This window comes from Equus caballus, chromosome 9 (genome assembly GCF_041296265.1).
Source record: "Equus caballus isolate H_3958 breed thoroughbred chromosome 9, TB-T2T, whole genome shotgun sequence".
Classification (NCBI taxonomy): Eukaryota; Metazoa; Chordata; class Mammalia; order Perissodactyla; family Equidae; genus Equus; species Equus caballus.
The window spans coordinates 98,080,425-98,094,786 of NC_091692.1; the positions used below are offsets into that span (position 1 = coordinate 98,080,425).

The 14,362-nt window shown below is 53.9% G+C and overlaps 3 protein-coding genes across 6 annotated transcripts in view; 2 read left to right on the top strand and 1 right to left on the bottom strand.

Moving 5' to 3' along the window:
- Positions 1–4,957: 4,957 nt before the first annotated feature.
- Positions 4,958–8,122, top strand: HGH1 (HGH1 homolog). Its single transcript, XM_001917146.6, has 6 exons — positions 4,958–5,742; positions 5,815–5,915; positions 6,009–6,107; positions 6,304–6,395; positions 6,484–6,606; positions 6,684–8,122. Exons 1-6 carry the CDS (start codon positions 5,111–5,113, stop codon positions 6,861–6,863), a joined length of 1,227 nt encoding a protein of 408 aa, XP_001917181.4. The 5' UTR covers positions 4,958–5,110; the 3' UTR covers positions 6,864–8,122.
- A 28-nt stretch (positions 8,123–8,150) lies between these two features.
- Positions 8,151–11,337, bottom strand: TSSK5 (testis specific serine kinase 5). Its single transcript, XM_001495808.6, has 8 exons — positions 10,849–11,337; positions 10,388–10,495; positions 9,981–10,183; positions 9,837–9,892; positions 9,394–9,526; positions 9,185–9,300; positions 8,612–8,746; positions 8,151–8,528 (listed from the first exon to the last, which is right to left on the bottom strand). The coding sequence occupies exons 1-8, from the start codon at positions 11,050–11,052 to the stop codon at positions 8,263–8,265; spliced, it is 1,221 nt and encodes a 406-aa protein (XP_001495858.2). The 5' UTR covers positions 11,053–11,337; the 3' UTR covers positions 8,151–8,262.
- Positions 11,338–11,390: 53 nt separating this feature from the next.
- The window catches only part of MROH1 (maestro heat like repeat family member 1), a 99,834-nt gene continuing 96,862 nt past the window's right edge, over positions 11,391–14,362 (top strand). For 2 of the 4 annotated variants that reach the window (XM_070222558.1, XM_070222580.1), the window contains exon 1: positions 11,410–11,467. The gene's annotated coding sequence lies outside the window, so the exon portion shown is untranslated. Of the gene's footprint in view, positions 11,468–14,362 lie in introns of all 4 variants that reach the window. The other 2 variants (XM_070222584.1, XM_070222577.1) reach the window with 2 other exon arrangements.

Genomic DNA, 14,362 nt, shown 5'->3' on the forward strand with positions numbered 1-14,362 from the left:
TCAATAATGCTTTTAAAAATGCAAAAGTGAGAAAGTAAGGCTAATTTAAGCAGGTCAAAAAACCCCACTAATCATAAAGGAACACATTAATATATTTCTTAGTACATATTAACATATAATTATTTTTAAATTAAGAAATCTATTAATCTAAATACACCATTAAGAGAGTAAAAAGTCAGGCCACAGAGTGGGAGGAGATATCTGTGATACATGTAACTAAAAATAGCTCATCTCCAAAATATATAAAGAACTTCTACAAATCAGTAATGATTAAAAATCACACAACCCAATAGAAAAATGTATAAAAAGCCAGAATGGGATTTTTTTTTTTTTAAAGATTGGCCTCTAAGCTAACAACTGTTGCCAATCTTCTTTTTTTCCCTGCTTTTTTCTCCCCACATCCCTCCAGTACATAGTTGTATATATTAGTTGTGGGTCCTTCTAGTTGTGGCATGTGGGACGCCCCCTCAGTGTAGCTCCATGAGCGGTGCCACATCCGCGCCCAGGATTTGAACCCTGGGCCACCGAAGCGGAGTGCGTGGACTTAACCACTCAGCCATGGGGCCGGCCCCCGGAATGGGATTTTTCCTACAGAAGAAGTCAAAACAGCAGGTAGACGTATATTTCCTCCACTTCCCGTGACCTTAGCAAATCACCTACATTCCCTAAGCCTCAGTTTCCCCATCTATGAAATGGAGGTCAGAACGCTGACTCCTCCCAGGGCTGCAGGGAGGATTAGACGAACTATGATGTCTAAAACATTCAGGAATAGCAACGGGCACAGAGTGTGGACATGGCAAGCACAGCTGGACCCTTCCTCCCATCATGTGAAGAGTAACTTTCAGACAGTTTGAAGGTTGGAATGTAGAAAGTAAAACTATAAATACACCAGAAGGTAATTTAGAAAAAATATTAACTTACCCAGAACACTCAGAAGGAAAGGATAGGCATATTTACTGATTAAAAAAACATTTCTATAGCCATAAAAAAAGACAAAGTTGTCCCAATTGCCACCACATGGATGGACCTTGAGGGTATTATGTTAAGCGAGATAAGCCAGACAGAGAAAGACAAACACTGTATGATTTCACTCATGTGGAAGATAAACAAACACATGGACAAGAGAACTGTTTAGTGGTTACCAGAGGGAAGAGGGGTAAGGGGTGGGCACAAGGGGTGAAGTGGTAAACCTATAAGATGACTGACAAATCATGCACAACTGAAATTCACAATGTAACCTATCATAACCTCAATAAAAAATAATAATATAAAAAAAATTATGACAAAAGACACCAGAAAATCAAAGACAAAACTCAAAGTAGATCACACATTTAAAAGTAAAACTATAAAAATTTTAGAAGAAAACTTAAGAAACCTTCTGGATCTAGCAATTGATAAAGGGATCTTAGACATGATGCCCAAGGCACCACATATAAAAGAAATCAATAAATTGGACTTTATCAATTTTAAAACTTTTGTTCTGTGAAAGGTCTTGTTAACAGGATTAAAAAGAAAAGCTACAGACTGGGAGAATATCTGCAAATGACATGTCCCAAGACACATGTCTAGAACATATAAATAACTTTCAAAATTAAGTTATTACTTCAAAATTAACTGTCAACACCAAACAATCCCATTAGAAAATGGGCAAAAGAAACAGACATTTCACCAAAGAGGAGATGCAGATGGCTAATGAGCACATGAAAAGATGCTCCACATCACTAGCCATCAGGGAAACACAAATTAAGAATGCCTAAAATAGGGGCTGGCCCCATGGCCAAGTGGTTAAGTTCACACACCCTGCTTTGGCGGCCCAGGGTTTCGCTGGTTTGGATCCTGGGCGCGGACACGGCACCACTCATCAGGCGTGCTGAGGTGATGTCCCACACAGCACAACCAGAAGGACCACAACTACAACATCCAACTATGGACTGGGGGCTTTGGGGAGAAGAAGAAAAGAAAAAAAAAGGAAGATTGGCAACAGATGTTAGCCTAGGTGCCAGTCTCTAAAAATAAAAAAGAATGGCTAAAATAAAAAAAGGCGGCATCACCATAGGCTTGAGAGGATGTGGAGCAAATGGATCTCCACACCTTGCTGGTGGGAATGTCAAATGGTCCAGACACTCTGGAAAAGGATTTGGCAGTTTCTTGAAAACTAAACATGCCACTACCTATGACTCAGCAATCGTACCGCTGGGCGTTTATCCCAGAGACGTGAACACTATGTCCACACCAAAACCTGTACACCAATGTCTATAGCAGCTTTATTTGTAATAGCCAAAAACCGGAAGTGACACAAAGGTCCTTAAACAGCTTAACAAACCTGTGGCACATCCACACCATAGAATACTCCCAGGCAATAAAAATGAACAAATTATGGACACATACAATAACCTGGATGAATCTCTAGAGAATCAGGATGAGTGACAAAAGCCAATCTCAAAAGATCATATACTGTATGATTGCTTGTATATAACATCCTTGAAGTGACAAAGTTACAGAGATGAAGAACAGATTAGTAGTCGCTGGGGGTGAAGGGTGGAAGGGCTCGGCACAGGGAGGTCTTTGTGACGTTCACACTGTTCTCCACGTTGATTGGTTACATGAATCTAGACAAGTGATAAAATGACAGAACTACACACACACCTTGGTTTTGACATTGTATTATAGCTACATAAGATATAACCATTGAGGTACCTGGAACAGGCAAATTTATAGAGACAAAGTAGATTAGCAGTCACTAGGGGGTCAGGGGGTGGAAAATTAATGCTTAAAGCTTACAGCGTTTCAGTTCTGGGTGATAAAAAAGTTTTGAAAATATATAGTGATCATGGTTACACAATATTGAGTGTAGTTAATACTACTAATTGTACACTTAAAAATGGTTAAAATGGCCAATTTTGTTATATATATTTAAAAGATTTATTAACTGCAAAGAGAAAAAAAGTAACCTGACAGTGAAGAAGTCTGGGCAACTCTACCTGAATTAAATGATCAAAATAAATACCTCCAGGGTCACCTGAAAGGACGCAATGAAAAGAACCCAGCATCACCTCCACGGTATTCCTGACAAAAACATAGAACCTGAATTTAATCATGAAGCAACCAGACAAAACAAATTGAGGAACCTGATACAAAACGGCTGGCCGGTGGTCTGTAAGCGTCAAGGGCATGAAGGTCACAGAAAGACTCAAGAAACGTGACAACACCTTTTGCTAAAAGGTCATTATTGGGGTAACTGGTATACCTTGGGAATCTGACTGAGGTTTCTGGGCCAAGGGTATATGGGAGTTCTTTGTATACTTCTTTTAACTTTAACTTTGAAATTACTTCCAAAAACTTTGGATCTTTTATCTTCAGAATACTGAAGGCTCCCTACCAGGTGATTACTGTAAATACTTCCTCCAACCAGTCAAAGCAAGGGCTTGCCCGATGGTCCTCTGGACCCCAGTGGGCCCTAAAGGTGCACATTTTTGTCTCAGTCAAAAGTACCCACCAGGGGGCATCATTTACCTAAATTATCCATAATATTCCAATTCCATTTCTTGAGAAATTTTCAACTCTTATGGCTAGGATCTGTGTCTCCCAAGTATGTGGTTTCCTTGGAGAGGCGGACACTTCCGTGGACTCCACCTTCCTCAATTTCTGTGAGACTTTCAAGCAAGGTTAGGTCGGGATTGAGGCTATGATGTGCCCTTTCCATGGATCTCAGCTGGGGGCAAATCCTAGCTCTTGGATCTATGACCTACTGACTTTAGAGGCACACTGTTCCCTTGAGTGGCTCTCCTGGGCATCACTGCCCCTAGGAGCTTCATCCTAGCGCTTAGGGTGAAATAAAAATATCACTGACCTATTAAAAGGCTTGTAATCTACGTAAAAGTAAAGTACATAAATAATTCACGAGTTAGGGAATAAGTGAGGGGGAAAACTATAACAGAAAAGAAGGCCTCAAATCAAAGACCTCAGCTTCTACCTTAAGAAACTAGAAAAAGAACAGCAAATTAAACCCAAAGTAAGCAGAAGGAAGGAAATAGTAAAGTCAAAGTGGAAATCAATGAAATCGAAAAAGAAAATAATTGAGAAAATAAATGAATCCAAAAGATGATTCGTTAAGATAAAGAAAATTGACAAACCTCTGGCAAGACTGACAAAAAGAGAAAGAAGACACAAATGACCAACATCAGGAATGAGAGAGGTGACACCACTACAGATTCTACAGATTTTAAAAGGATAATAAGGGAATATTATGAACAACTTTATATTACCGAATTCAACAGTTTAGATGAAATGGACTAATTCCTTGAAAGATACAAATTACCAAAAGTCACCCAAGAAGAAAACGACAACCTGAAGAGCCAACTGCCTATTAAAGAAATTGAATTTGCAGCTAAAAAATCTTCCCAGAAAGAAAATTTCAGGCTCAGATGGCTTCACTGGGGAGTTCTATCAAACATTTAGGGAAGAAATAATACTAGTTTTACAAACTCTTCCAGAGAATGGAAGAGGAGGCAAAACTTCCCCAATCCTTCTGAGGCCAATACTACCTGGATACCAAAACCAGACAAAAACATTACAAAAAAAAAGAAAAGTACAGACCAGTGTCCCTCATGGACATAGATGCAAAATAGAATACAACAGTATATAAAAATGAAAATATGACCAAATGGAGATTATGCCAGGAATACAAGGCTGATCTAACAGAGAGTCAATCAATGTAATTAATCACGTCTCTCTCCTAGGGAAGATGGATCTCTGCCCAATCCAGGAAGAGGGCCAGTGTAATCGGCCTGCTAACAGTGACTGTTCCCCCAAAGGAACTGGCCTTATTGTGGGTTCGATGTTTCTCCCCGTGTGACCCACACCCCAGCCCCACACCTCCGAGACGCGCGGCTTCCGGCTGGGCACCCGGTCCCACAAACCCCCGGGCCTTGGCGTGGCCCCGCCTCCGCGCGTCGGTGCCGCCCCTTGCGCAGAGTCGGTGGCCTCGGATTGGTCGCTGCGGCTTCCGCTACCCTCATGGGCGGGGCCGCGGCCCATGTGGCTGCACCGGGCGGGGCTGAGCCCCCTGAGCCCTTAGGGCGGCACAGGTGATCGTCAAGGGCTGGTCGGTATGGGGGAGGCCGGGGCGGCCACGGGGTCTTTGGCTGGTGGCGTCGCAGCTGCAGGGTCGCCGATGCCGGAGGCTGACCCCGAGGCGGAGGCGGCGAAGCTGCTGCCCTTCTTGGCGCCCGGGGCGCGGGCGGACCTGCAGACGGCGGCGGCGCGGCACGTGCTGGCGCTGACCGGCTCCGGGCCAGGCCGCACGCTACTGGCCGGCCAGGAGGCGCTACTGCGGGCGCTGGTCGAGCTGGCTGCGGCCCCGGCCCCGGCCCCGGCCCCGGCCCGCGACGCCGCCCGCGCGCTCGTCAACCTGGCCGCGGACCCCGGCCTGCACGAGCCGCTGCTGGCGGCCGAGCCCCGGCTGCCTGCCCGTCTGCTGGGCCGCGCGTTGGATCCACAGTGGCCCTGGGCTGAGGAGGCGGCCGCGGTGCTGGCCAACCTCAGCCGCGAGCCGGCACCGTGTGCTGCGCTCATGGCGGCGCTGGCGGCCGCAGAGCCGGAGGAGTCAGGCCTGGAGCGGCTGGTGCGCGCGCTGTGCACTCCCGGCTACAACGGCCATGCGCCCCTGCATTACCTGGGGCCAGTGCTCTCCAACCTCAGCCAGCGTCCTGCAGCGCGCGCCTTCTTGCTGGACCCCGACAGGTGAAGCCCAGGGAGCCCGCCGGGAGGGGGTGGAAGTGAGCAGGGACGGCACTGAATGGTCCCTCCCTCCAGGTGCGTGGTCCAGCGGCTGCTTCCCCTTACTCAATACCCAGATTCCTCGGTGCGCAGGGGCGGGGTGGTGGGGACGCTGCGAAACTGCTGCTTCGAGCACCGTGAGTGGTGTGGGGCGTTGTGGTGGGAGGGAATGGGGGGAAGAGCCTGGACTCGGACCCTCTGGACTGGTCCCCATTCCTGTTTTCCCCCAGGACACCACGAGTGGTTGCTTGGGCCTGAGGTGGACGTTCTTCCTCACTTACTACTGCCCCTGGCTGGGCCTGAGGACTTCTCTGAGGAGGAGATGGAGCGTGAGTGGCTTGGGTGGAGCTTCAGGGTTGGCTGGGCAGGAGGGAAGGCCAGTAGGGAGAGAAGGAGAAGGAGCTGTCCAGATCAGGAGCCCTTCTGAAAGGGCTTCTAGTTGCTGAGCACAGATGGGCTTACAAAGGCAGGGTGTGGCCTGGTGGCCCAGTGCAGGGATCCAGTGACTCCCACATTCGCCCCTAGGGCTGCCTGTTGACCTGCAGTACCTGCCGCCAGACAAGCAGCGAGAGCCTGATCCTGACATCCGCAAGATGCTCATTGAGGCCATCATGCTGGTGAGCAGGGATCTTGCCACGTTAATGCCACCCCTCAACACACATACATGAACACACTGACATCTGGGTAACTTCTGCCCTCTCCCAGCTGACAGCCACGGCACCTGGTCGACAGCAGGTGAGGGACCAGGGAGCCTACCTGATCCTGCGTGAGCTGCACACCTGGGAACCAGAGCCTGATGTCCGAGCGACTTGTGAGAAACTCATCCAGGTGAGTGTAGGGTTTGGGGGAGGGGTGGATATCCATGGTGTGCCAGCCAACTGCTCACCTGCCTCCCTTGCTGGTAGGTGCTTATTGGAGATGAGCCAGAGCGTGGCATGGAAAACCTGCTGGAGGTGCAGGTGCCTGAGGATGTGGAGGAGCAGCTGCAGCAGCTCGACCGCCAGGAACAGGAGCAGTGCGTGCGGGAGCAGCAGGAGCGGGAGCTGTCTCCGGAGCCACAAGCAGAGGGGGCTGCACCCACCTGAGGCCCCTGTAGCCCACCACCAGCTCCAGGCCCACCTTTGCTAGCCCATCAGTCCAGGCCTCCCAGACCAGGCTTTCTTGCAGCCACCTACAGGCCTCTGGATCACCTTGCTTGGAGGCTGTGCCCTGCTGAAAAGCAGAGCTACACTTAAGCTCCAGGTCCGTGCTGAGGGTTCTAGGGCAAACGCCCAATAAACATTAGAGGGTTGAGGGCACCTCCCTGTGCCCTGTTATGTCCAGCAAGAAAGCAGGTTGCTCAGAGGAGCACTGTGGAGCCAGAGCTGGCCAGGCCCTCTGACTCTCAGGTACCTCTAGGGGTGTGGCTAGTGGAGCCATGAGCCTCCTCTCAGGCATGGTGGTGGGGCTGCACAGCAAAGCATTGCAAGGCTCAGAGGCCAGCTGGAGCTTCCAGTCCCAAGGGTGCTGCAGGCGTTGAGCATCGGCAGGCACCCATGTGCAAGCAGTGCCCCTTGCAGCCAGTCCCACCCCGAGTCCCTCCATCCTGGGGTCCTCAGCTTGTCCTGCCTGAGACCCAACCTCAAAGGGATGCCCTCTTGAGACTTTCACCAGCCACAGTCTGTCCTGGGGTCTCCTAGGGCTGCACCCTCCTGGCCTGTCCTTGGAGCATTTGTTGGGTGCTGCCTCCCCTTCATCCTCTTCAACTTCCTGCTTGACCTGTGCCTTGGCCCTGCCCTCAGTTCCCTGTCAGCTCCTCAAGTCCTGTTTCTTAGTCCTGGACTGACCTGATGCCCTCACTCCGCCAGCTAGCTAGGCCCTCTCCCTGGTCAGCTCCCCAGAGCCCCTTGCCTACCATGTGGAGCACCTCCCTGGGGTGCCTGCAGCCTTGCCCTTTGCCCAAGCCTTTCCCCTAACCACCCTCTGCTCCCTTGGAGCCCACTGTGGGCCCAAGAACCTGGTTCTCCCCTGTCTCCATGTGTGGTCCCCCCAGTTCTGCAGTGGCCAAGCTGAGCCCAGTAGGATGTCAGTATGGCCCTCATTCCACTGTGCTCCTTTGCTGGGCTTTCCACCAAACCTAGTGCCATCTTTCCCACAGGACCCTTGCACCCTGGTGCTGGAGTGCAGCTCTGTTCCCCAGGAGGTCCCAACACTGCCCCCCCCACACACATGTCAGACCTGGTACTGCCTCCAAAGCTGGGAGTCTGCTCCTGTCGAGGGTGGGTGCTTCATGGGTGCCAGGTATCCCTCTTCTACGGTCTTCTCTGTATTCCCCCTCCCCCCAATTAAAAATGGCATGAAGGTGTGTGGATTCCTACTTTCCCTGGATAAGGAGCTCTGCTAGGTGCCCCAACGCCAGCTGTCCTCTTTCTACACTAAATCCGCACCCTCGGCTCCACAGAAGAAACGCTTTATCTGGCCTCGTTCCCGCCCACCCGCCTGCCCTCAGTTGAGCAGGTAGTGCCCAGGCACGTTCCTGATGGCGGACATGGAGCACAGGGACAGCAGCTGCCTAGAGGTGCCTACCCCCAGACTGGCCGCCACCGTGCTCCGGAGGCCCAAGCCGGAAAAGCCCACATTTCTCCTCTCGGGTGGTCCACCGGGGACTCGGGCGCCGGGCCAGAGGCGCGGTCTTGGGAGGTGACCTGCTGCTGGGTGCTCTGAGTCCTCGCTGGGCTCCGCGTCGTCCATGGGTGCTGGAAGCTGGGACTCTGCCGGCAAGGGACAGCAGTTAGGGGTCCCGCCGGGCGCTGAGGGCCCGCGCATCTGCTTAACCCGGGGGATCCGGCCACACCTGGCGCGGAGACCAGCACGGTGCGGAAGAGCGCGTGCGCGGCAGGCAGCATCCAGCAGTGCGTGGCCACCTGCTGCAGACCCAGGCGTGCGCGCGGGCGCAGTTGGAGCAGACCTCGGATCAGGTCCTGGCACTCTGCGGGCGAGGGCTCAAGGGTGCTGCTTCTGTGGCTTCCCGTCGCCCGCCCTCTCGAGACCCCAACCCGCGCCCATCACCGCCAACAATGCTGGCAGCTTGGATGGGTCGTCACATTCAGTCCTCGCAAATGGCTGGAGGGCGTCCGCGTTTCACCGATGGGGAAATTGAGCACAGAAAGGCGAGGCGGCTTGCCCTGGGCTAGTGCAAAGGTCCGGTTCGAGTTCAGTGGGGCTACTGCCGTTCCTGACTGCGAGTCTGGGTCAGGTCCTCCCCGAGCCCAGCTTCCCTTCACGGCAGTGGGTGGACAGTCCATTTCCCAGCTTGGGCTCAGGGATCCGCCGCACAGGACGCCCCTTCTCCGGACCCAGGTCTCTTGCTGCCCACTCTCCAGGCCCAAGCTGGTACTTAGGAGGGACACAGGGTGGAGGCACTCACCTGGGGATAGGCCTGGCGGGAAGGTGGGGCCACGGCGCATCAGTTGCAGTATGCGGTGGGGCTGGCGCTCCTTGAATGGCAGCTTCCCGCTCACCATGGCATAGAGGATGATGCCTCTGGGGGCACGGGCTCCTCAGGGTGTGCCCCCTCCTCTCCCCTCCCATGGGTCTTGGCTGGAAGCCAGGGGGTGCCCACGGGGCAGCACTCACAGGCTCCACAGATCGGCCTGCTCCCCGTTGTACTTCTTACTCATGAGAATCTCTGGGGCTGTGTAGGCCACAGAGCCACAGAAGGTGCTCAGCAGCGAGTTCTTGAGCCCGGACCGGTTGGCGAAGCCAAAGTCTGCACAGGGTGTGCAGGGAGGGCAGTACAGTGTGTGAGGCTGTAGGAGAGAGGGGGCTCCGGAGGGGAGGCTGTGGGACAGATACGGAGCATGTGGGTGACTGCCATTGTGGCTGTGGGCAAAGGTGGGGTTAGGCCGGTGGGGTCAGGCTGTGGGTCAGGGTGGGTTGTAGGCCTCCTGGGAGGGTTGATGGTCAAGCCAGGCTAGGATCAAAAGTCTGGAGCAGGCCAGTGTAGAAGCTGTGGGCCTGGCTGGGTCAAGAGTTGGGGCGGGCTGGAGGTGAGGGCGGGGGCTGGGCTGCAGGCTCACCGGTCAGCTTTAGGAACCCTCGGTCGTCCAGCAGGATGTTCTCACACTTCAGGTCCCTGCACGGGGAAGGGGAGATGGGGCTGGGCCTGAGCTCAGGTGGGCCTCTCCATGCAGGTGGGTGGGTGGGCTGGATGACACCCTCACCGGTGCACGATGCCTGAGTTGTGGCAATGGGCCACAGCGCTGACCAGCTGCCAGGACAGCCTACGGGCCTCGTCCTCCTCCAGCCCTGGGCAACAGCGGTGGTCCGACACCGCATTGATGTGCTCCAACAGGTCACCGCGAGCCGCCAGCTCGAGCACCAAGTAGGAGCGCTGGCTGTTCTGGTAGGTCTCATACAGCTGCACCTGCCAGACCCCCACCCACCTGCTATCACCCTAAGGAGAGGCTGTCTAGTGCACGGGATTGGAGTCTCAGAGAGGGGTTGGGCCTCAAGCATAATGGTCCCATGTGGGGAAGGGGGTGGGTGGGGGGCGGGCAGCAGGCATGGTGAGGGCTGGCTGCAGGGGATGGGCAGGATGAGGATGGGCTATGTTGGGGTCTCTGCCCACCACATTCAGGTGCTTGTAGGTAGCATTGAGTGATGAAATCTCACGGGGCAGGAACTTTCGGGAGAACTCCACAGGAGCCTTGGCAATGGAGATGATCTTGATAGCCACCTGCAGGGGTGGACAGTGGCCACTGTGAATGGACCACAGTCCCTTGGGGTAGGAGGTGGCAGGACAGGCCCCATGTCCTTTGTGCACATTGCTGAACTTGGCAGGGGCAAGGGCGGGTAAGCAGCACCCTCGGGGGGCAGTGCTGATCTTGTCCCTCCCTGCTGTCCTGGGCACCTACGTACTCAAAGGGTTTGAGAACAGACAGTGGTCAGCTCCTAGGAGCCTTAGCCTCCAGGGAGGATGCAGGACCAGGAGGGAGCCAAAGCAGCTGGGAGGTGCCTGAGCGGGGTTAGGACAGGAACTGCCTGGCAGGCTGGAGGGCTGCCCACAGGGAGGAGGCAGGCCTGCCTCACCATGGTATGGCGCTTGCCCCGCAGGTCAGAGGCCAGCTTGGAGTTGTGCTGCATACGCTCATGCGTGGCGTAGGCCAGGTAGACTTTGGAGAAGGCCCCAGAGCCAATCTTCTTGGAGGAGAGCAGGTAGCCGTTGTCCTTGCATTCTTGAACCTGCTCCATGAAGTTTTGCTGGTCCAGCTTTCGCCTGCCGTTGCCCTTCATGGAGGGCAGGGCACTGCGGCAGGGTTTGGAGCCGGCCAGCTCACCACAGGGCCTTGGGGGCAGGAGACAGCTGAGGCCTGACTGGTGTGAGAGGGGGAGGGGCACAGGAGGCCAGGTGGGACCTGAGCCCCCTTGCGGCTGCAGCCAAGTTTCTCAAGACTTTCTGGGACTGGGACAGAGGCAGGGAAATGACCAGAGCTGAGAGCTCCGGGTGGGAGGCTAACACAGCTGTGGACTGGCGTAGTGGAGGGCAGACTCTGAGAAAGCAGGAGCAGATTCTAGAATGGAGGGTTCTAGAGCTTGCACCTGCATTGTGTCCTCCAAGGTGGGGTTCTTCTGTCTCCTAGGACCTACTTGCCCTGGGAACATCTTGTTGGAACCAGCCCTATCCTGCATGGAGCTCATTCTTTGTGGGGTGAGAACCCCCAAGAGCTAGAGCCAGAGTGAGGCCTCTGTAGGCCATCCTGGGGGTGGCTGGCCACGGAGGGTCTATAAGGGAGCCGGGGGGAGGGGCGAGCAAGGGAAGCGGAGCAGAGTTTCTGAGGTGGTGAGGAAAAGGAATACAACATGTGCCAGTAACTGTTTCAATTTGCCCCTTATCCTTGGAGAGGGTACCAAGGTAGCAGCCAGGAGGGCTGTAATAGAGGCTGAACCAGAAGAAGGGCATGGTGGGGGAGCCACCTGGCCTTCCTCTGTTGAGGCCTGGAAGCTTCTGCCCAGGCCAAGGCTTACTGCAGGAGGCCTTTCTCCCAGAGCTCTCTGCAGACTTGGTGACACATCCCCAAGGCAAGCAAGGGCCCCCGGCCTGGGCCCACCTCAAACCCTACAGCTCCAGGGGAGAGGAGCCAACATGGCCCTCCCTTCTCTTGGTCCCTACAGTCTTGTGTGAGCGCTGTTACCAAGGGGAGTAACAGCTAACATCTACTGAGCGCGTGTGCCAGGCACCATTCTAAGCACTCTTAGCAGCTGCAACTGCCACCTCCTGAAGTCCTGCCTCCATTCACAGACCACACTCCATGTGCCTGTCCCATGGTAGGCAGTTCATGTCCAGGATCTCAAATTGGAGCACAACCAAGTGATGTCCATTTTATGGATGGTGCAATTGAGGCCCAAATATGTCATCTCTCTACTGTAAGCTGCCGTCCTGGGAGTGTCCCACAAGTGCCTGGGTCTTGGTGAAGGCTTGGTGAGTGGTGAGTGTCTGTGGACTTGACTTGTCCTCCACTGGGATTTACGGTGGATGTGGTGTGCCCATGGCGATGAAGGCCTTGGACTGCTCTGACTTGAACCGGTAAGACACATTTTCTCATGCCTGTTGGACCATAAACTGCTTGAGAGCAAGGCTTGTGTTTGGTATTCCCTTGCTCACCCAGAGCCCTTGTCTGGCAAATTAGCTGGAACATAGAAAATATGGACAAACTAACTGGTTTGTTGCCGACCTTGGGGTTAGGAAAAGAGAAACTGCTCCAGGTACTTCAAGCAGAAGGATTTAATGCAGAATTGTTACTCAGGTGTTAGAAGGGCTGGGGAGGTGCCATGTCTAGAGCTGGAGCAACAAAAGGGAAAACCATGTGGCTCCGACCCAGGGTGGCTGTGCCGCTGAGCTGCTGCTGTGGAGCCTGGGCGTCCATGCCCCTTCTCACCTTCTCGGCTCCCACCAGTGCCAGAATACAACTGGCAGCCAGCAAGCGTTGTACAGAGAGATAACAGGCGGGCTCCAGAACATTACCAGCTCAGTGCACTCTCCCCTTGCACAGTCTTTCTTTCTTTCTTTTTTGGCGAGGAAGATTTGCTCTGAGCTAACATCTGTGCCAATCTTCCTCTGTTTTTTGTATGTGGGTCACCACTGCAGCATGGCCATCAACAACTGGTGTAGGTCTGCACCTGGGAACTGAACCCAGACTGCGGAAGTGGAGCATGCTGAACTTAACCACTAGGCCACGCAGCCGGCCCTGCAAAGTCTTTCTTACCCTCCTCTTTCTCTGCACGCTAGGTTGTCCATCTATGCCACGGAGATTCATTGAGCACCCATCACACGCTGGACTTGGTGCTGAGCACTTGGGAGCAAATCACAGACAGGGGTCTTTCTCTCATAGAGCTTACTGTTGTGGAAGGGAGATTGGCATTAAAGATTTAATAAAAGTTAAATGACAGCCGTGATACATACCAAGCATCTTGTGCATTTGGGGAATAAAGAAGTCCGGCTGAGGCTGGGGAGGGGGCAGGGCCAGCAGGGCATTCTGGGCATTGGCCATGGGGAACTTAGGCAGGAGAGGGAGCCATCCAGGTGTGAGCTTGGGAAAGGCCTCCTCCCTCCCTCCCTGGCAACTTCCACATGCCCTGGTTAATCTGTCCCCCCTCCCACTTGGTGGTGGGGGCAGGGCTCTTCCTGAGGGGCCAGGCATTATGTGCTGACAACCTAGTTCTCTCGGCCTTCTGAGTTCTGTCCCTCTCTTTTGGGGTCCATCCTACAACAGAAACAGGCTGAAGCCCTTCTCTCTGTGGGCCCCGTCCCCAGACTGTTCAGCTGCCACCCTGCCCCAGCGTTTACCTTAGGACCCTCACTTTGCCGCCTCACGCTGTGGCCCACAGCTCTCCACAGAGCCACTCTGCGGCAAGACACAGACACTTGTCAGGCTGTGGATTAGCACTGCTGACTACTTCCTTCTCAAATTGCTCTTCACTTCCTGAGCTTCTAGAATGCTACTCACTCCCTTATTTTTGGTCTGTAAACATGTCCACGCAACTTCAGCCTCAGGGTCTTTGCAGGTGCCAGTGTCTCTGGCCAGAACGCTGGCTCCTCTCCCAGCTCTTCTTCCTTTCTGGGCCCCATGGCACCTCCTCCCATCCCCCAGCTGCGACCCTTCGCAGCACTTCAGGCGTCTTATGAACCATTTACTTGCTTATTATCTGCCTCTCAGAAACCTGCTCATCTTGATCCTCATGGTCTGAGTCTGTGTTCATGTGTGTGTACCTGTTCGGGGAGGGGCGGCGGCCCCAGGGTCTCTGGGGTGTTTGTTGGGTGTTCAGTGTGTGTGTTCACGTGAGAGAGATACAGGGCATGACAGTTCCCATGTGTGTTCAGGTCGGGCCCACCTGGCGTGTGTACCTGGACAGGTATGTCTTTGCGAGGGGACCGGCTTTGGGGGGAATGCCGCGCTAAACCCGCGTCCCCGATGCGCCTGAGGTGTGTGGGGCGGTGTCTGTGTGCGGGGATCGTCGAGGTGTACGTGCCCGGTGGGGACACGCAGCAGAGTGGGATAGGGCACAGGCTCCGCGCAAAAGAAGCGGGAGCGCGCGCCCAACAGTC